This window comes from Paroedura picta, chromosome 2 (assembly GCF_049243985.1).
Source record: "Paroedura picta isolate Pp20150507F chromosome 2, Ppicta_v3.0, whole genome shotgun sequence".
In the NCBI taxonomy this organism is placed as follows: domain Eukaryota; kingdom Metazoa; phylum Chordata; class Lepidosauria; order Squamata; family Gekkonidae; genus Paroedura; species Paroedura picta.
The window spans coordinates 114,561,074-114,581,938 of record NC_135370.1 but is presented as its reverse complement, the minus strand read 5'-3'; the positions used below and the strand labels follow the sequence as shown (position 1 = coordinate 114,581,938).

At 39.9% G+C, this 20,865-nt stretch overlaps 1 protein-coding gene across 2 annotated transcripts in view; it reads right to left on the bottom strand.

Annotated features, from left to right (window-relative positions):
• TRIM44 (tripartite motif containing 44) overlaps nucleotides 1-20,865 on the bottom strand; it is a 111,114-nt gene that overhangs the window by 46,948 nt on the left and 43,301 nt on the right. The window contains exons 4-5 of one of the 2 annotated variants that reach the window (XR_013228369.1): nucleotides 16,986-17,005; nucleotides 1,843-1,957 (exon numbers count right to left, since the gene is read on the bottom strand). Coding sequence is in view for 1 of the 2 variants with exons in the window: in XM_077322177.1 (XP_077178292.1) it covers nucleotides 16,986-17,005 (20 nt within the window). In the remaining variant the exon portion in view is untranslated. The remainder of the gene's footprint in view (nucleotides 1-1,842; nucleotides 1,958-16,985; nucleotides 17,006-20,865) is intronic. The other variant, XM_077322177.1, reaches the window with a different exon arrangement.

Below are 20,865 nucleotides of genomic sequence, written 5' to 3'. Positions count from 1 at the left end.
GCTAGCAGCAACTCAGTACCATCTACTCTTGACTTTTTGTCCCTCCTTCTTTCTATAGGTGTATAGCCTGGATAGGCAAAATGGGTGAGCGGAAAGGTTTTTGGTACATGGCCTATAGCCTGGAAACTGGTAGTCAGCACTGAGAACCTTGACCAGCCAAGATTTGTTGTTTTCATTGCCTATTTTGTTATGTTCATAATTTGGTACCCCCTTTCCTTTTTGAATAAGCCGCTTTGTTTCCTCATTGGAGAAAGGTTACTGAAAAATGTTTAGCTTTTACAAAAAGACACCAATTGTAAAAAGAAAAGTTAAACTTCACTTATCATTATAGCCACTGATTACACAAAGTGAAACATATACTGAACAAGTGAATGCTGAATTAGTGACCAATGATAATGAACATAATAATCTTTCCATATGTATAAAGTTATCTCTGCAAGAGTAATACAAGAATAGGAAAAGTAGTTACTAATTTTCATTGTTTTGTAATTGCCAAAGTTCAGTTCTTCCTAAAATAAAGTGACAGGTTCTTTTAATTACTCAAATGTTTCACAATTGGGAAGGCATCTTATAACTCAACATTTTTATTTCTTTTACAAGTTGAACCAAATGTAAGATGACCTTATGACCTTAATTTGTTATTTCTATAAGGCCTGTTTGTCTGGTAAACACATTCATTATTCTTTGTACTAATTTATGATTGACTTTTTTCCTTAAATAGGTGGTCTGGTAATTTTCATTTCATTGTGTGACAAAGTGGGCTGTGCATACAAAAGTTTACAATTTGAATAAAACACTGTTGGTCTTAACAGTGTCATTTCCCCCCCTAAAGTCCTGTTTTCCTAATCCAGCCATATGCCTATCCTTCAGTTCCCACCGGTGAAGAATCCAAAATACAGACTCTCTTCTCCACCACTTCAGAATTGCCAAGGATACTTATCTGGAATGATTTTAACAAAGATACTCTTATACAAACCAGAACCTTCTACACCTTCTACTTGCTGGAAAATATTAGTCTCTTTACTCCACAAACTTCCAAGGAGTACATTATTTATGTGACTTCTGACTGTATTTAAGAAGGATCCCTTTGTCTTGTTGGCTACTTCATATTACTATAACCATTTAAATTCTTTCCCATTCAGGAAAACTAACAACTGAAAGCTAGTTAGAAAATGTATAGAAATCACCTACTCCTCCTTGTTGGCAGAGGAAGGAGTCAATTTCTTCCCATCATCACTACAGTGCTATATACAGTACTACACTGTATATTTAAGAAATGAATGCCTACTTATGGGAATAGTAGTGCCAGCCTTCAAGCCTTGGCTTCTCTCAGTAAAGGCTCTTTCCAGGGCTGTTTTGGCTTTGATGGGAGGACTCATTGGGGCCAGGCTGAGCAGCAACCATCAGGAGGCTTGTGAATCTATTCCCCATCAAACACCGATATGCTTCTCATAGCATACAACAGGTAATGGTTATTTGAGTCATAAAATAGTCAGGAGGAGAGTAAATGAAGGTAACATACTTCTCAGTACAAAAAGGACAAATATGTCAACTAGCCTCCTGTATTTTGACCCCTGAGCTAATCTTATTAAGAGACAGGTTATTAGGACCTCTGTTGAAAAATAACCCATTGAGATCTCCTTGAAATAATCTCATCTCAAATATGCAAAGAAAATTACATTTTCTGTTATAATTATGTCAGTCAAACAATTCAACTCTGGTATTAATTGCTTCTCTTCAGATTCCAACAGCAAATTGTCAGGAAGGTGAGGGGGGAAAAACCCTGGAAAAGACAAGGATTTAGGAAGGGAAAGGACAGAGGGACTGGGCAAAGTTAATTACCTTGTAAAATGAAGTGTCTCCAAGAAGTCATTCTAGTCTCACACAGATCCCTTTGTTTCAATCAAGGAATTGGCCAAACAGGCAAAAAAAACCCGAGACAGAAGTAGGTCACCGCCTTCAGAGGAAAAAAAAATAGTTCACCAACATAATGGAATTAAAATCTATTTAGTGTTTTCATGTCTTTAGCACACACATACCATACCATGAGAAAAAAGTATTCCAGAAAGCTCACCTCAAGAAATAGGTCATATGTTAGGCACCTTTCCCAGATGATTCCATCTACACAAATATTGTACTTATTTGCCTTTCTCACTGAAACGGAAGGCAGAGTTCAATCTGATTGTCTATCAATCTCTATGTTAAAAAATATCCTTTAGTCAGAATGGCAAATATTTCCTCGTGATGATTGATGATGTTATCCATTCAGTCAAGTCCGACTCATGGTGACCCTATGGCACAACTTCCACCACAATTTCCGATCTTGTACGTCTTCTTTTAGTTGTGTAATGCTCCGGCTGGTGTCCATTTTGATTGGATCTATCCACCGTGGTCTTCATTGGCCTGGTTTCCTTTTTCCACTGAGCAAGCCTAGCATAATTGCTTTCTCCAATGAGTTAGAAAGCATGATATAGCCAAAGTAAATGAGCTGGAATTTCATGATTTTGCTTAGACCAGGCTTTATGTGCTACACTATTTCCTTGTTTGTGGCATTCGTTGTCCATGGAACCCGCAGAAGTCTTCTCTAGCACCAGAGTTCAAACAAATCAATTCTTCTCTTGTCTGATTTTTTCATCACCCAACTTTTACAACAATAAGGGGCTTTTGGAAATATGATGGATCTAAGTAATCTACATTTGGTAGCCAGGTTTATATCCTTGCTTTTCCATGTTCAGTTCAAGCTCATCATTCTTGAATGACCCAGAGCAATCCAATGTTTTATTTCCATTCTGCAATCAGCAGTCTCATCAAATTGTGATCAAGAAAAATGAATTCTTGAACACATTTGATCTCTTCACCACCAATTGTTATTGTGACATGTCTGTTTTTTGCAGTGGTCATTATTTTTGTCTCTTTAGTATTTAAGAAAAGGCAAAATTTCTTCATTGACCTTTGTAATCAACTGTTCTAGGCCTTCCTTAGTTTCTGAGAGTCATCAATATAACGAAGATTATTTATATTCCTTCCTCCAATTTTAATTCTAATGTTTGATTCTTTGCTATCAGTGATATCCAATAGTGATATCCAATAGGGCACATGAATACCGTGGATCCAGATTCTATGCTTCTTTGAACCTACTTTTTCCCTTCCCAAACACATCGTTTCCCCAAAGTTGATCCAATTCTAGATTTTCTTCTCATCTTGGAAGCAAGAGGTGCTTCAGAAGAGTCCAGAAGGATCTTTATGTCTGCATGGAGCACATACCTGAAAACAGCTACCTCCACAGTAGGAGGATGCTTGATTGTATAAATAAATAGGATAGTATAAATTTTGTAAACCTTGAAAAGAAGAGTTGGTTCTTATATGCTGCTTTTCTCTACTGGGGGAGTCTCAAAATAGCTTACAATCTCCTTCCCTTTCCTCTCCCCACAACAGACACTCTGTGAGGTAGGTGATGCTGAGAGAGCCCTGATATTACTGCTTGGTCAGAACAACTTTATCAATGCTGAGCTGAGCCCAAAATCACCCAGCAGGATGCATGTGGAGGAGAAGCAGGGAATCAAACCCAGCTCACCAGATTAGAAGTCTGCACTCCTAACCACTACACCAAGCTGGCTCCCTGCAGCATCTGCAGACTGTACTATATTGGCAGAAGTAGTGAAGTACCTATTTGTATTATGTTTTTTGTCATATTTAGTTTTTCTTCTAATGATTACCTGGATGGCTTACTTGCATGTGATCTGATTAATCTTCAAAATCCTATTGTAAGAATTAGGCTGAGATATTATAACTCTTTTAAAATATTCAGCATATGGTGAGCAGGAGGATAGGCTTCAACCAGGCTGACAAGAATGTGCTATACTCTCTATGCTATTGTGGCAGCTTGCAAGAAGATGAAACAACTGCCCTGGTAGCTGATGCACTACAGTGCAATCTCTGAAGCTGGTTAGAGGGTGGTACTGTATCTTTCAGCCTGGGGATGGTCAGGAGTATGAAAAGGCACAAACAGACCAAATAAAGCTGCTGACTCTGCACTGGCTTCTAAATCTGATCAACTTATCACTTAGCCCCTCACAAAATGATTCCTTATTTAAACAGCCACCTAGCCCTTTACTGACCCATTTCCCTACTCTAGGGAGCCCAACCTTGAGTTCCATAAACCTGAGCAGGACTTTAGACCCAGATTTACCCACTCAAAGTCATCTACCATCACACTCAACAAGACACTAGTACACACCAATATGAACTTTTCTAACATGGAGGCTTACTGTAACTGCTGGAATTTATCTCATGAAAAATGTTAAAGAAATGAGGTCATCCTATAGCATCCACCAAAGTTTAGTATTATAGAAAGTTTAGTATTACAGGTACACCGTTAATTTGTCCTGTCTCCCTCTATGCTTTAATGTCATAAGACTCACTAGCCCCTATTTCAGTACATCAAGCCAGTCACCCCAGCTGTGCAAAGCTTATTTCCATGATATTGAAAGAAATGGGTACTCTGTTATCAAGCAGCTATCAGGGAGAAAGCGAATGTCAGATCCCCAACAGGTAATACACAATATAATACTGTTTATTCCCAGTCAACACATCCATCCTCTGGCCTTTATACATAATTTCTAAAGTGGCACAGAAAAATCACTGTTATGCACACATACATACAATGAAAGAGCAATGTACGTACTCTTCCATCATCTTCACTGTGGAAGGAGAGCATAAAGGGTTACCTCATCTGTTTTACATGCTGTCAAATAGACCTCTTTCAAAATGGTCAGGTAAATGGGTCCCCTTTTCTAAAATACATCCCTGAGTTTTGTCCTTCCAGAGGTGAAACCCCTTCAGGAGCTTGTCTGCCCAGCTTGAAACTTTGCAAGCTGCAGACAGCTAAATGGCTACAGCAGAGTATGGCACAGCAACAGCATGAATACCCCACCTTTTCATCTGTGCTGCTCTCCTATAATTACCGACATCCCCCTTTCTGCTGCAATTATCTCATCCTCCCCCCTTAATGATCAGCTGTGGAATTAAGCTGATTTTCTCACTCTTTTCTTGTTGCCAAGGCAACAACTGGCCTGCACCTGCCACTGGATGAACAGTGGCACTTGGGGGGGGGGGGACATTGCCACAACAGAAGCAGTTATGGTTTCTTCATATAAGGAAAGCATTATAAGTAAATTGCAGGGGGAAGAAAGAGAGGAAGGAAAAAGAGGAAGAGAAATGAGATATACAAGAATAAAAAAGTTGTTGCGGGGCTTAAAGGAACATAACTTCCATTGCCTCGATAACTAGGTCCAAGATGGATAAATTCTGGATAACTAGGTCCAAAAAAGATAAATTCTGAAGGCGAATTGAAAATAAATAAATTTAGAGCCAGAGGGGTAGGAGTACTGGATCCAAATGTATGAGATTGTTTCTTCTCTGAAAGCATGGAGACTCACAGGGCAGCTCTGGCTCACTGTGTACAGAGGAACAATCATTACAGCACCACAAAACAAATGAAAAAGGGGGGCGGGGGCAAGTACTTTGCTACTATTATCATGGCAGCAGCCTTGACTGCACAGGCCATTACAAAGATGAGTGAGGAATGCCAGTTTCCTCCCTTATTTCTAAATTCAGATATTTCCCCTAGTTGTAAACAAGTCAACAGGGCAATGTGTGTGCTCCTGTTTTCAATACATCTGTCTCAGGAGGCATAGCACCTACAGTCTGTGGACCCCCATCTATTAGTTACAGATGAGCTTATGTAAGACATAAACAGTATCACCGTGGTTACCTGCACATATGGGCAGAACAGAGGACATTTGATACTCATATATTCTGTGTTAGATGGAGCTTCTATTTTATTTTATTTATTAGAACTTTTATACCACCTGTTCCAGCAAAAAGTTCTAAATTTGGAAAAGAAATACTTAGCCCTTTGCAACTCCTGTCCTCTTTTCTCTTCTCTTCAAAATGTTGCCCCACTCCTTGTAAATGTAAAATTAAATTATCTGGGGCCTGAATCCAGTTGAAGAGATACAAACTAACTTTAATTTTAATTCAAGAAATGTTTATATTGCTAATAATACATCTGAGGGGCAAGAACTGACCTTTTCTTATTCCCTGACCTTTCATGGGCCAGGAATACAGCCATTTATGTCTTCTAAAAAAAAAAAAAATAAAAAGCCTCAGAGAGCTTCAAGAAGAAATATTGTTTTATTTACATAAGCATTCCTGTAACTGCGCTGCATTAACAAAATTTTATTGAAAAACTGCATACACAGTTAGTCAAATGAGTGCCACAGCTATAATACCAATTCTGGTAGTATTAAGAAGTTCATCACAGGAATGACTTGTGGGAGAAATCCCATGATGAGAAAAATGTTATACTGGTATGGCAGACATTGAGACTCTCCATGCTAGTAATGATCCCCTGCCCAATTATCTGATACAAAAATAAGATGACAGTATGTTCAGCTACGTAAGTAGCTGTTATATATCTTCAGCTTTTATATATAACCATCAGAGTAGAACGGCTGGCTTTCTTCTATGAGACCCAAGTTAAGCTACTAGCACCGCACCTGGCCCCAGAACACCTAGTCATAGTGATCCATGCAGTCATCACCTCTAGACTGGATTTCGCTCTATGCAGGCCTGCCCTTATCCCTGATCTGGAAACTATAACTAGTCCAGAATGCAGTGGCCAGGGTTCTCATAGGAACACTTTGGAGGGTCCATGTCTGGCCTGCACTCTAACAGCTGCATAGGTTACCAGTTGAATTCTGAATTACACTTAAGTTTTTGATAATTACATTAAAGGCCATATGCAGTCTGGGCCCTGAGTACCCGAGAGACCGCCTCTCTGCCCATGCCCCCAGAGAGCACTATGCCCTGCAAACACCAATAAATAGGTGATCCATTGCCCCAGGGAGGCTCATCAGGAATTGATGAGAGCCAAAGCTTTCTCTATCCTGGCCCCCACTTGGTGGAATGAGCTTCCAGGAGAGATTAGGGTCCTGCTGGAGCGAAAACAATTCCGCAGGGCCTGTAAAATGGAGCTCTTCCACCAAGATTGTGGTCCAGGCCAGTGAAAACAACTCCACCAAGGAGAGCACCCAGAAGCCCCTCCTACCACCACCAAACTGCACCCCATCAGAAGACAGCACAGGGCAACTCCTGACTCAGCAAGACACTCTCAGAAAAAGTCATACTACAGTTGTACAGTTAATTGAATGTAGAGTTAAATTTATATTGCTGAAATGTTATTAAGTCTATAATGATAATGCATTCCTTGTATTATACTATGAATTCATTGTAAACCGCCCTAAGCCACAAGTGAGGGTGGTATAAAAATATAATCAAATAAACATCTAAAACCTGATGTTCTGAATAACGTAACTGATACTTGTTGCATTTGGGCATGGATAAATGTAATTCCTGCTGTCACTTTAGGTGTTTTGTCACTGTGAAACTAGCATAATCTAAAAAAAGAAGCAGCACTTCTAAAAACCACTGCTGAGGTCTCAGATTTCAGCAGAGGGATAAGAACCAGTGTCCTTTTGAGCTTCATGGCAAAAGTATAATACCTCTTGATTGGATTCCAAGCACACCCAGCCATAATGTCCAGAGAGACGACAGATAAACTTGACAAAGGACAAGCTGTCTCCTCTGCTGCTATTCTAAGGTTGCCTGCCAATGTCAACTCAGCCTCCTGAGACAACCAGGTACTCCCTATAGAACATAATACAAATCACTACCCAGAATTAGACTTTTCAGACAACTAAAGGCCAGATAAAAAGAAAGAAAGGCTAGCTAACACCCTCCTAAAATGAAAAGATTCTCTAGTTTTAGCCTTTATTTGCAGAAACTTGCATGTCATACTTCCATCCTACGTAAATAAATCTATATCTTATCTCTGTGCATTCAGCGGGAGGAGAAGATCATAATATTCATTTGCCTTAAGTTCTGTTGTAACAATTACTAAGATAATGCGCTGTGGCGTCTGAGGTTCTGCCCCTCTGGACTCCGCCCCTTCTGCTGTCTTGCCAGCACCTTCCCCCCCCCCCAAAAGGACGAAAGGCAATAGGGTGATGCAATAAAATGCTTTATTTCCAAACAGCACTCCAACAGCGTTCAACAACCTCCTCTGCTCCTACCATCAGAATGCCCCACCACGTGCTCTCTCCGCCCCTCTCCCTATACTTTGTCCCCTCCCCCTTGTTCTTAAACCATGGTGCTCTCTTCCTGTCTCCACCCCCACGTCCCTTGGGCGTTGTCTGCTTCCCCTGTGCCTTCCTCAGGTAAGAGTGTGGAATTTTAAAATAGTTTATATATTAACCTTGTGCAATCAGAACCAGCAACACTTTACTCTAGAAATCGCCTTCTTTCTTTCTTTCTTTCTTTCTTTCTTTCTTTCTTTCTTTCTTTCTTTCTTTCTTTCTTTCTTTCTTTCTTTCTTTCTTTCTTTCTTTCTTTCTTTCTTTCTTTCTAAAGCCAATGCAACACATTTGAGCAACAATTTATTCAGACCATATGAGCTATATGTCCACAGTTCTAAAAATATTTTTTTTTAAAGAGTATTGTTATGGTAAGGAAGTATAGCTGATACAAATGTCTGAGTAAGTCGAGTTACTTCTTCCTTCTTTGTAACTGATACAGCAGGTCAACTATTGGGTGTTATAGTTCCAACTGGATGGCTTCCATGCTTTGCTGCTTCTTCCCAGAACACTAGGATTCTACCTTATGCCAGGTACAAACTCAATAGGTTAACTGAAGTTAGGTAAACATCCTGCACAGAATACAGGGGGCTTAATACCACACCTTGAAGCTGCCCTTCTAACATCTAGCCTGATAAAGAATTATGAAAATCTCAAAAACTTACAGAATGTATTGTGTTGTTTCCTTGGTCTTACTAAAAGGGAGACATGGATTTTGGTTTTGTACAGAAAAAAGCAAACAAAGAAACAAAACTCCGCTCTGAATTCAATTCAGTCAATCCAGTTACTTATCCCATCTGGCACATGTTTGGTACAATGGCCAAAGTTCTTTTTTGCACAGTGAGGTTAACAAGAAGTATGAAATATTGTTTACTGTTTGTACAGCACTTGGAAGTGAAAAAAACACACCACTTCTCTTTTAAATCACAGCTCAAGGCAGTTTTGCTTTTTTTATCCAAGCAGAAAAATTATGACACTTCTCTTCTGTAAGGAAAAAAAAAAGTGAATGCTTCATTAGACTTCCATTCTTTGCTTATTTTCAGCAGTAATCTTCCTTCATGTTAGAATCATTACAAGAGCCTAAACTGGAATTCAGAGTGAAAAGGATTCATGAGAACTGCATTCTTAAACCCAAGTGATCAAGAATTGCACTTTCAGAATTAACAAAGAGATAACACAAGTAATCACCAGAGGGAGTGTTATAGATTAGAGATGATTTGCAGGGGGAGAGAGGAATATGCAGAAACTCACAAAACATCTTCAATTGCCAAGTTGTTAGGTACTGAATAATCAAGCACTGTTTAGCTAACATTTGAAATGATCAATGCCAATATTCAGAAATGCAATCCCACCTATTGAAGGAAAAGGGAAAATAAATTCCTTCCATTAACTGGAAAGAAAAGGGGAAGACAATGCACTTCTAAAAGCTTAGAAGTGCTGTACAAACAGGTAAAGGACTGTGAAGGTATAAGTCACAGAAACAGGGAGCCTTGAATGAAATGCAGTTCCACTTAATCTGATTGGATAACATCAGCTGAGCAGAGAAAGTCTTGAGAGAACTACATGATGAGGAGAGATTCAGTCAGATTTCTGGCTTGATGGAGCTGAATCTGATTTCAACCTCAGCTGAGAGCATTTTTACACAATTGGAGAACTGAGGGAAAGTTGGCAAGGAAGTCTGGGGAAAAGTCCAAGGAAAGGGGATAGATCTTCTGAAGGGAAAAGAAAATTCCCTACTCAGTCAAATAGAGAGGTCCCTAGTCTGGTGTGGTTAGAAACTGCCTGTAGAATTGTTAAGAGTCAGTTAAGAAATCAAGACAAGAATTGGTATTTCAAGATAAGGAATTTGTGTACTAGAAAGAGTGTACCAACCTTCTGGGAATCAGAAGAGTTGGAGAATACCCAAAGTGTATTGAAGTGTTTGGGGAAAACACTGGAACAAAAGCCTCTCAACATAAAGATCTAAGTCACTGTGAAAAGCTTCAAAAACTCTCAGCCTGAAACAGACTTTAGTTCTTATCTGTGCATGTATACAGAAACCCCCCTGCATGGGGTTTCCCTATCCGTTCAGTCGTGTCTGACCTGTCATACTTCTCTGTCTGTGCATGTACAGGTTTTATCCCAAGAATGTCAAGTCCTGATCTCACCTGGCCTTGCCCTTCTATGTGAAACAAAATATTTTGTTATTTCTGAATTTCAAAATGCCTCGAGAGCCATTAAGTTAAAGTGGGCTCCTGATTCTTCTCTCAGGTTTAAAAAATGGAAGTAGAACTCGGGGAGGAGACAGGGCCATCATACCATGCAGCACCAATGCTATTCAGACTAACAAGCAAACTGGAGATGAACAGAACACTTAATAATCCAGGTGGTCCGATCTGATGGTCCAATTTATATATTCATGAGTATAACCCACTCAGAATCCTAAGCTTAGCTGTGCAATTGCATAGTAAAAGCACTGTTACTTCAACACTGCTAACAGGATTTAATGTGTTGTGACCCTGTATAGGTTGCCTATGTTCCTTGCAGAGTCATAACATCAGAGTTCATTGTGTCTATTAAATATGTTATTGCTTCCCAGTCCTATTTAGTATTAAGTCCCACTACGCTGAATAATGTTTATAGACAGTGTAGGATTACACTTTCAAAGCAATCCTAACACACTCTTAGAAATATTTTAACAACAGAGTCTGATTTCTAAGAGTGAAAGATTATAGCCTACCAAGCTTTTCCCTAGTTCCTGACAGGAATGATGTTTGTGTTCAATGGGATGGAGATTGCTTTGAGTTTGTGAGGCTTTCCATGACTTTTTGAACTTGCTACAAAGTTGTATGGCTTGCCTTTATAAGCATTATAGAAAAGTGGCATTTTATGCAAGGTGGCACAGTTCCACAAACATTTTGTTCATATCCAATTCAGAATCAGGTATTAAGGAACATGGAAAACAAAGGAAATTGTGAACATGTTTGGCAATGCCTAGAATAATGAATCTTATTTATAATTTTTGCTGTGAAACAATATTTCAAAGACTGAGAATAACTAAATTCTAGTTAAACTTTCATTTTCAGGCACATCTTCTGATTCCCACCTCAGACAGTTCTAATCAAAATAGAGACAAAAGAAGGACATATGGAGAGACAATGGACAATTAGTCCCTAGTGAGAGAGGCAGGCTATTAACTCAGAATCAATCTGTGTAAGGTGAGTAGATTGGTCCCATTCGTAATTTCAAGTCCTGCTGGGATTTTGTTAACAATGTCTTACTCTTGCAGAGAGAAATTTATTGAGCCTAGGACTCCCATCAAGGCTGCAGTTTTTAAACAGTTCCTGAAGTTTTTCCTATTATTACTAGTAATAATATTCTGCATAATAATAATAATAATATTCTGCATAAAAACCTTTGTTGCCCAACTATGTTAAAGCTACTGGCATGTAGCAAATAGCCGTATATTATCACAATATAGAAAAAATACAAGATAGTTATAATTATTTCTTTTATGGCAAGTGTGTAGTACAATCAGAAGACCCTATAATTGTAGGATTGTCTGGCGGCCAGGCAATAGGTGTTTGGAGGTTGCCTGTCTCCACATCGTGACCTTAGTTTTCCTGGGGGTCTCTCATCCAAATAGTAAGCAAGAGTGACTCGTCAAGAAAGCTGAAGTAAAGAACATTATATACAAAAAAAATTATATTTGTGGTCCCCATGCAAATGTTTGCCTCTTCTAAGTGCAACATTGAGATATTAACACTGGAGATGCAATAAAAATATTATTAAGGGAGGAGGTAATAAGCAGAGTTAGATGGAAAAATTAACACTGTATTTTAGCAAAGCTTAGATGAAACTTTAGAAAGTGTTCCAACAGGAAATAAAGCAACTTAATAAAAATGTGATTCCTTTAGGACGGGAAGTGAAATCACAAAAAATACAGAACCCCAAAGATTTTATTCTTTTGATACTATTCGGGTGTGAAAATATATACTGAGTACTCTTATATGGGTAGCTTTCAGAGAGAAGTTTTCTACCGGTGGTGGAAATGTTCTGGCTATAGACACCATCCACAACAACAGGGGAAGAACAAAATTTTAAAGCAGAGTAAGGTTAGTTTGGTTTCACAATTAGTCAAAGTCCTTCCGAGGCAATGATGTCATCACAACTTTAAGTAGCTTCGCCAGTTATGGTATCATTCCAAACAAGCTAATCAGTTAAAGAAGCTGTTTTAAAGTTATTACAATGCCTGAGGACCTCTTGCCAGTTTTGGGTTAGTCTGTGTTGTTCCTAAACTGCTTTCTCCCTTTGACCGTTTATGCACTAGGAACTTCAGTGCCCCAGCTCCCATGCAGGAGCACAAATCGGGGGCGGATGAGGCACACCAGGCCAAATGCTCCCCTGTGTGGGTGCAGGAAGAGGTGGGACAACCTGCCACGAATAAAACACCAGCCTGCAGCCTGGCATCAAACCTCTAGTGTATAAACGGTCTTTAACTTCAGTTTAACCTTAAGGTCAGCAGGCTCACCTCAATACGGTTGAGTGCAGAGTGGTGTAGGGGTGAAGTACAGGCGGCTTCCAATCTGGCAAGCCAGGTCTGATTCCCCGCTCTTCCACATGCAACATGCTGGGTGACCTTGGGCTCGTCACACCCATGATAGTGCTGTTGGGACTGAGCAGTCCTGTCAGAGCTCTCTCAGCTACACCTACCTAACAGGGTGTCCATGTTGGAGAGAGGTTGGAGAGAGTGTCCATGTTGGAGAGAGCAGTTATAGGAAACCACCTGTTATAGGATTGTTCTTTCATTGGGAGATCAATACCATGGCTAGCATTAATGGCCAGTATTGGGTAGACCTGATCAGGGCTCAACAAGTGATGTGTGTGACCATTCTCATTTTACACGGTAAACCAGGAAGGAAAGTCTCTGACATTTCCAGGTGCTATGAAGAAACTGAAACTGTATGGACTGCATGGACTGAATTAAGCCAATGAGGCCAGACCACACACAAAGCAAAGTTCACCTATCCCTGTCACTTTGTTGTTAAGGAGGTCTACTGCTAACATAAAATATTGCAACCATTCCTAATCTACAGTGTCATGTAAACCAGTGGTCCCCAATCTTTCTGAGGTTGGGGACCGGCAGGGCATCGGGGCGTGGCCCGCGGCCCGCGCGGGGCACGCCCACGCATCGGCCGCGCCTGCGGGCCATGCCTGCGCATCGGGCCGCGCCCGCGTGCCGCACCCACGCATCGGGCCGCACCTGCGAGCCGCGCCCGCGCATCGGGGCGCGGCCGCACGGGCGCGGCCGGCCCTGATTCCCTCTCCCTGCCCTCCCGCAGTAAGAAGCTTCCCGGGCCGCAAGCTTGTGGCCTGGGAAGTTTTTTACTGCGGGGGGGGGGCAGGGAGAGGGAGCCGCGGCCCGGCGCCATGGCCTTCGCGGCCCGGCACCGGGCCGCGGCCCGCAGGTTGGGGACCACTGATGTAAACCATGATTATTGTCTTTTCTTGTATATCACTTTTAAAAGAAGCAGCTTTCTAATAGTATCTCTTTTGGTGCCACTTCAAAGCACCATGAACTACTCAATATAATAAAAATTGTAGCAGCTCAAATGAAAAGGAACAGGAACAGGAACATAAACAAGCTATTGGAGACCAACACATATAGCTAAACATCTTTGCCTAGAAGGTTCTGGACCAGTCTCAAAACAGCACTGAAAGATCAAGAGCTAGAACTAGGAAACCACAACTCATCTATCACCATCTTAATCTGTTTCCTTTTCTCTTCATTCTGTATGCTTCCCAATTGAGCTTATCCCAAAAATTAAAAATATGCCCCGAGAACAAGGTGGAAAAGCCCAAGCTTATTAGAGATGATGGGCATGTGCAGACCCCACCTGAGTATTCAGTTGGCTGGCAATCTAGAACTAATAAGCATTAGGAATGCCAGGTTTCCATTATACTATTAGAGAAAAGCATAAGCCTATGAAAAATAAGGCCCATTGGGAGCCAAGGAAGAAGCAGAACAATCCATCCAGCCTGTCAGCCTGCACCAAACTGGATGTCAAAACAGTGGAAGTCACACTGATAGACTTCATAAGGATTGCATCAGGCATTGTCCAAATGAATTCCCTTTTCCCCACTACCGTACTTCAGGCAAATGTATAAAAAGAATTCTACCAGAAAATAAACACAACGAAGCCCAGCATATACTGCAATAACCTTCCCATGAAAGGGTTGGAGGGATCCAGGGAGAAGAAAAATATGCTGTCAAGTTTTGTATATTTATAATAGCTATTCCTTTGGCAATAACTAAAAACAACAAAATAACATTTGAAAGGGAAACAAACTAAAAGTCTCTTACTTCAGGGCATAATAATATATGAAAGTTAGCCTGCATCTATCCTCCAGACCAGGCACTAGCTACTGTTGCAAGTTAAATATTCATACTAGGAAAGTCACTGTTTGGATCCAATATGACAATTAATATGCATTACTTATTGATCTGGAACATTTATAACCCACCTCTCCATTAAAAATGCTCAGAGCAGCTTGCCTTGATATTAAAACACAAATATAATGTGTTTTTTCAATGTGAAAAAATTGTAAATACCAAGATAAGAATTTAAAACACCTTTCTTAATCTTTTAAAAAGTCGGTTCCCAAGGAAGGGAGTTCCAAAGTCTACACAAGGCCCCCCAAGAAGGCTCTACTAAACACATTTCTGTAATTGTGGATTTCCACAGGAGTACCTGCTCAGACAATCTCAGAGTTTGGGCAAGAGTATACAGGTGGAGGCAGTCTTTCTGGTACTAACATATTTAATGATTTAATAGTCAAAACTAACACTTGGCTCCCAATTTTTTTCCTGGGCTCAGTACAATGTAGTTGGTACACCACTGGCATTATATATTTATCATGGCAAGTTCCACTAACATTTGGGTTGCTGCATTTTGAATCCGCTGATGTTTCCGTACCATGTTCCAAAACAGACACATATATACTAGTTTACTATTGGATGCCACCAACACTGTGGTCAGGTCCCCCTTCTCCAGGAAGAATTCAGATGAAGAACCAGCCCGAACTGGTAAAAACTACTGCTGGCTACAATTCTCATGGGAGTGTCAAGGATCAGTGAAGCATCTAGAAGCAGCCCCACTCTGTGAACTTGCTTTTTCAAGGGGAAAACAAACTCCTCCAGATGTATTCCTAGATCTATTTTAGTCCTAGTCCACAGCACATTTGTTTTGTTTGGATTGTTTCAGTTTGTCTACCATAGGGCAGTATCTCACTTCCTCTTTACCCCAGATAAGCATTTCCAATGTCTTCATAGAATAAGAGGCAAAGAGTTGCGTGTTATCAACATATTGATGACAACTTACTCCAAATGATCTTTACCAGAGGTAAAACAGCATGGGGTACATGATGGAGCTTTGTGGAATCTCACAGGCCGAGGGTAAAAAAATTTTAAGCACTACTTTTTGCCATCTACCCTCAAGAAAGGACTGAAACTGCTCCAGCATAACACCAAGACCACCAGGAGATCCAGAAGGATACAATGATTGATACTAGTATCAAAAGCTATTACGAGGTCCAGAAGAACCAACATGGTCACATTTTATTTTAACAGTCTGATCAAGATGACTTAGGAACCACAGTTCATTAAATCTGGATGGTGGCATCATAATTAAACTGTGGTATGCTATTATTTGTTTGTTTGTTTGTTTGTTTGTTTATTTATTTATTTATCATACTTATAAGTTAGAATCTGTGAAACCTTTCTAAGGTAGTATTTATGTCAATTCATCAAGCAAGGGGAAAAACCATATTAGTATCAGAGCTTAAAGATAAATGTTTTATGCCTGTTCAAGAATAGCAACACTCAACAAGACCTTCTTGAACAAACTAGCTTTTTTGTGTTTTTAATACAAATCCTTTCTAACCAGTGGACAAAAACCTTTCAGCGTTTGTTGTGAGAAAAATGCTACTGTGGGAAAAGTGTTAAGCACAAATCTTGTTCTCTCCCCGCCCCCCAAAAGACTATAATATCCACTTGCTTGCACAGATCTTCTGAATAAAAGCTTCAGACTTGTGGCAGACAAAAAAGCATACATCTTCTGAACAGCCCTGGAAGAAGGAGGCTTCTTGCATTTGCCTCCTAACCGCCATTACATTATGAGCATCAGAATCTACCCAGTTAGCCTCCAGCACTCAATACCATGCTTTAGAGCAGGGGTAGTTAAACCTGTGGTCCTCCAGATGTCCATGGACTACAATTCCCATGAACCCATGCCAGCTCATGGGAATTGTAGTCCATGAACATCTGGAGTACCACAGGTTGACTACCCCTGCTTTAGAGGAGCGGTAGTCAAACTGCAGCCCTCCAGATGTCCATGGACTACAATTCCCATGAGCCCCTGCCAGCGAATGCAGTCCATGGAGATCTGGAGGGCCGCAGTTTGACTGTCCCCGCTTTAGAGGAACTATTCAGCTATTTCCCACATCCACAGGAGGTAGTAAGTGAAACTGAGCTTTTGATACATTGAACTGCCTAATATACTATCACTATGAAAATCCATGCTAATTAAAATAGCCAACCAAACTCTTGATTGTGAGTCTTTGCTTTTAATATAAATGATCAGATATGTGGCTTCTGTAGCTAGGAGCCTAAAACACCAGAATTCTTCTGCTGCCTTTCATAAAGCACATAGTGTCCCAGTAATTTCTTTAAAATGTTAACCCCATCCCTAATGTCATTTTACACAAAACATGGGCTTAGGGTAGAATATAGGACAAGATATGTAATCCTACCTGGATTCTTCATCTGTGTGCTGTAGGAGGAGAAAAAAAGAGAAAACATTGGCAGCAGCACTGTGAACATTGATTTTCATGCTTAGACTAGTGTGAATAAGTAATATATGACAAGCACATTCAGGGCTTGCTGCCTAATGATGGAAAAGAGCTCCTACTTGGCTAATGGAGGTCATCATCATTACATTTCAAGCCGCAGGCTGCACTTGACCAAGAGGGCACAAGGAACAGCACATTTATTATTATTATGACTGCCTCAAGCCCAGTTTCTCTCTACCAGTGATCATATCAGACCTTACCGCTTAAGTACATTTCAGTCCTTCAAACCAGATTCTCAGGTCATTCTGGTCAAACCAAAATGGCTTTAAGATACAATTTGTTGAAGAGAATACCTCCCCATCCCCTACCATAATGACAGGTTGATCAAACCTTCCTAGTGACAGAGTGGCAGATGGTGTATAATTGCATCAAGCCCTAATGGTACCAAGCATTTCATATTATGGTTGTCTGTATGTTGTGGTGCTTAAATGACAAATGTTTGCAATCCCGAACACATTGGGCAAGATCTTCATTTCTTTCACAAGGCATGGGAGTTTATGAAACCACACAGGTGTTAAAATACAGTGATAAAGAAAGACGATACCCAAGCACTCATTAAAACTCCTTAATTTGCGTAGAGCATTAAGGACATTTTATATCACACTGGGAGAAAGGAAAGGGCACTGCAATAATCAGTTCTATGTAAATATCACGGTGGAGCTATACAAGTAACATTTTTTCTTCCACAGATAAAAGGGCAGCATTAAGCAAGCTTTGACATCTGCTTGCTTTGGAAGTCTGATAAGGAGAAGATATAATGCTAACATTTAATAAGATTTATTCAACAAGACAACTCAGCATATCTATGACATTATTAAACAAATACTTTTTAAAACTTCAGCAAGAGATGTTTTCTTAAATTATTTGCATTATGTAGATAGTTGGTACTTCCAAAACAAGTTTTAACATAATGTTGTTATATAGGCAACACAAAATCAATAGCTCAGTGGCAGAGGTCATGCTTTGCATGCAGAATGTCCCAACTCTATCCTTGATACCTCCAGCTAAAAAGAATTTCAGAGAAAAGCTACCAAAGGATTAAATGAAGCAGTGTATGAATCTGCAGAAGGCAACTATATGTTTGAAAGATCCTAGTATAAGCAAATGGATTGGCCACTCTTCCCATTTTGTAGATATGGCCCTATAGAAAGCATAGTATAGAATTCTCTCCTTGACCTGAAAATGCACTGTGCAGAAAAAGGCTTAACCATATAATAAATGGTAGCTAACATATAGACATGTTATATAAGCATACCGAGAAGTCTTCAAACATGGCATATCCTTACTAACTGAGAATTGAAAGCATTTATGAATAGTCTGCCTTTATGAATCTATTTGTCACCTAATTTCTTTCACACATTAGTTTGCTTCTCTCTGGCTCTTTCCTGAGTTACAGTTTGACTTAAAATCGTTCTTCTGAATTTAAACAAAAAATTAGCAGAGCATCTGCCAGATTTTCCATTTCATTCATACATATAAAAAGTTCAGACAGAAAGAAGTACTGCTTCACCCAACACATAATTAACTTATGGAATCCCCAACATTAGACATGATCACCACTTGCTTAAATGACTTTAAAAGGCGATTAGACAAATTAATGGAGGATAGGTCTATCAATGGCTGTTAGCCAGCACAGCTAAATAGAACACAGACAGGGGTTTGAGGAGTTAACACTGGGAAGATCATTTTTGCTGATTCTCCCCACCTGTTCTGACCCCCCACCCTATCCCCTAGGAGTAGAATTTAAAGGGTGCAGGGGACAGAGGAGGCAAGGAAGCCATGTTCCATGGACAAAAATATCTTCTGTCAGTAGGAATTATAGGTGGATATAAACCTCCCTGTAAAATCCAGATGCTGGGGACAATTGACAGGGAAAAGCATGTCTTCCAAGTCTTACTGGTAGCTGCCCACAGGCATCTAAGTGTGAAGAAGATACTGGACTAGATGGACCTTATTTGAGACAGAAAAGCCCTTCTTATTTAAACTGTGCACAGTGGACCACAGGTATAACAGATACATAGAATCCAATTCTCCAGTCCCACCAACACTTATGGCAACTCTCTGAACATTCAAAGGCTGACACCATTTATAGAGTATGCTAATGGGGTCAAAATGTAAGGGTTCAAAAATGTAAGAGTTTTTAATAATGCCAAACCTCATCCCTTGGCAGGATGAGGCCAACAATGACACTACATGGATTGTAGGTTATAACATATTTTATTATATTGTTATACTGTTACATTATCCTGTTATATGGTTACAACCACTGTTATTAATTACTGTATGTTTTAACGGAGACTGTTTCATGTATTGTTGACTAGTTTTAATGTAAACCGCCCTGAGCCTTCGGGGAGGGCGGTATATAAATCTAAATAAATAAATAAAATAAATAATAAACATAGTAATGTGTAGGGGAGGGGGAAACCCCAAAGAGCTAAATGGCAGATCTTCACTGAGTTTTCAAATGGGGGTCAGAATTAAGAAAACCACAGTAGTGGTCAATTTGATTGATTTTTACTCCTTTTCCTTTCAATATGTAAAAGGTTCAGGACCCCAACAATAGCTTCAAAACACCACTGCAAGAGATTGAATGTGATTTTTTTCTGGCAGGATCATAAGTAAGGCTGGCTCTATTATTTTCAGTGGTAATGATTGGCTAGCTGCCTTTTGAAACTACATCACTTGTCTCTTAAGACCCCTGTTTCCAGCCTTCCCTGTTCACCTACAGTGGTTGTATTTATGCAGATGGGAGGAGAAAGAGTCACAGTCATAGTACAGGTGGGCTATACACTGATATAGCTGGCACAAGGAAATATGGGGTGGGGGGCTCTTTTGCAGTGTGATAAAAAAGAAGAAATTCACTGTAAAGGATCTGGATGATTAGAAAAGTTAATAGAAAGGATAAGACTTGGGATGATAATGTGGATGGGAAATTCCCTGATTTGTATAGGGTTGTTGTATGACAGTAGTAAACATTGATTCACAGTTGTTTGGTGTTTCAAGACTCAAACTCCATCTCTATTCAGTTTGTGGTCATGGGCCTTCATCTCTGTTGCCTTCATCTACACCAGGATTCTGCTTCCAGCAATGACCACCCAAATACCTCTGTTAAGTTTACAAGCAAGGCATGAAAACAACAGCACTTCCTTTTTGTTTCAGAATAGGGGAGAGAAATGGAAGCTCTCTCTTTGGCTTTGTGTCATGTTCCAGTTTCTAAAATGAGTAGAGTTTTCCTGCTAAGTCATTCACATGTTTAATTCATTGGTCATTTAATACCAATCACACAATTGTAGAACAGTTATATTCTAGACTGTGTTGATCTATAAGGACCTAATATCACTGATTGGTATCAGGAGACTTTCAAGCACAAGCAATAGCTATGCTTCTCTGGTGAACACAACATTTATGTGAGCATTACTTCTTGACTTCACCAAATAACACTTCTTGACCCATATGACTATACCATTAGAGGTGGCTTGGCAGGGTCTGGGGACTTGTAAAGAAGATCTACAATTTCTACAATTTTAGAAAGTGAAGTGAAAGCTGTGATCAAAGCAATTGGGAGAAGCAAATCATGAATAGATGGGATATCAATAGAAGTATTTAAAGCCACAAAAACAGAGCTATCAACATCTGAAAAAGAATATGCCAATATGGAAAACAAAAAAAATGGCCCAAAGACTAGAAACATTCTGATTCCAAAAAGGGGGATATCAAAGATTGCAGCAATTATTGAACTACTGCATTAATTTCTCACAAGAGTAAAGTGATAACCATAATC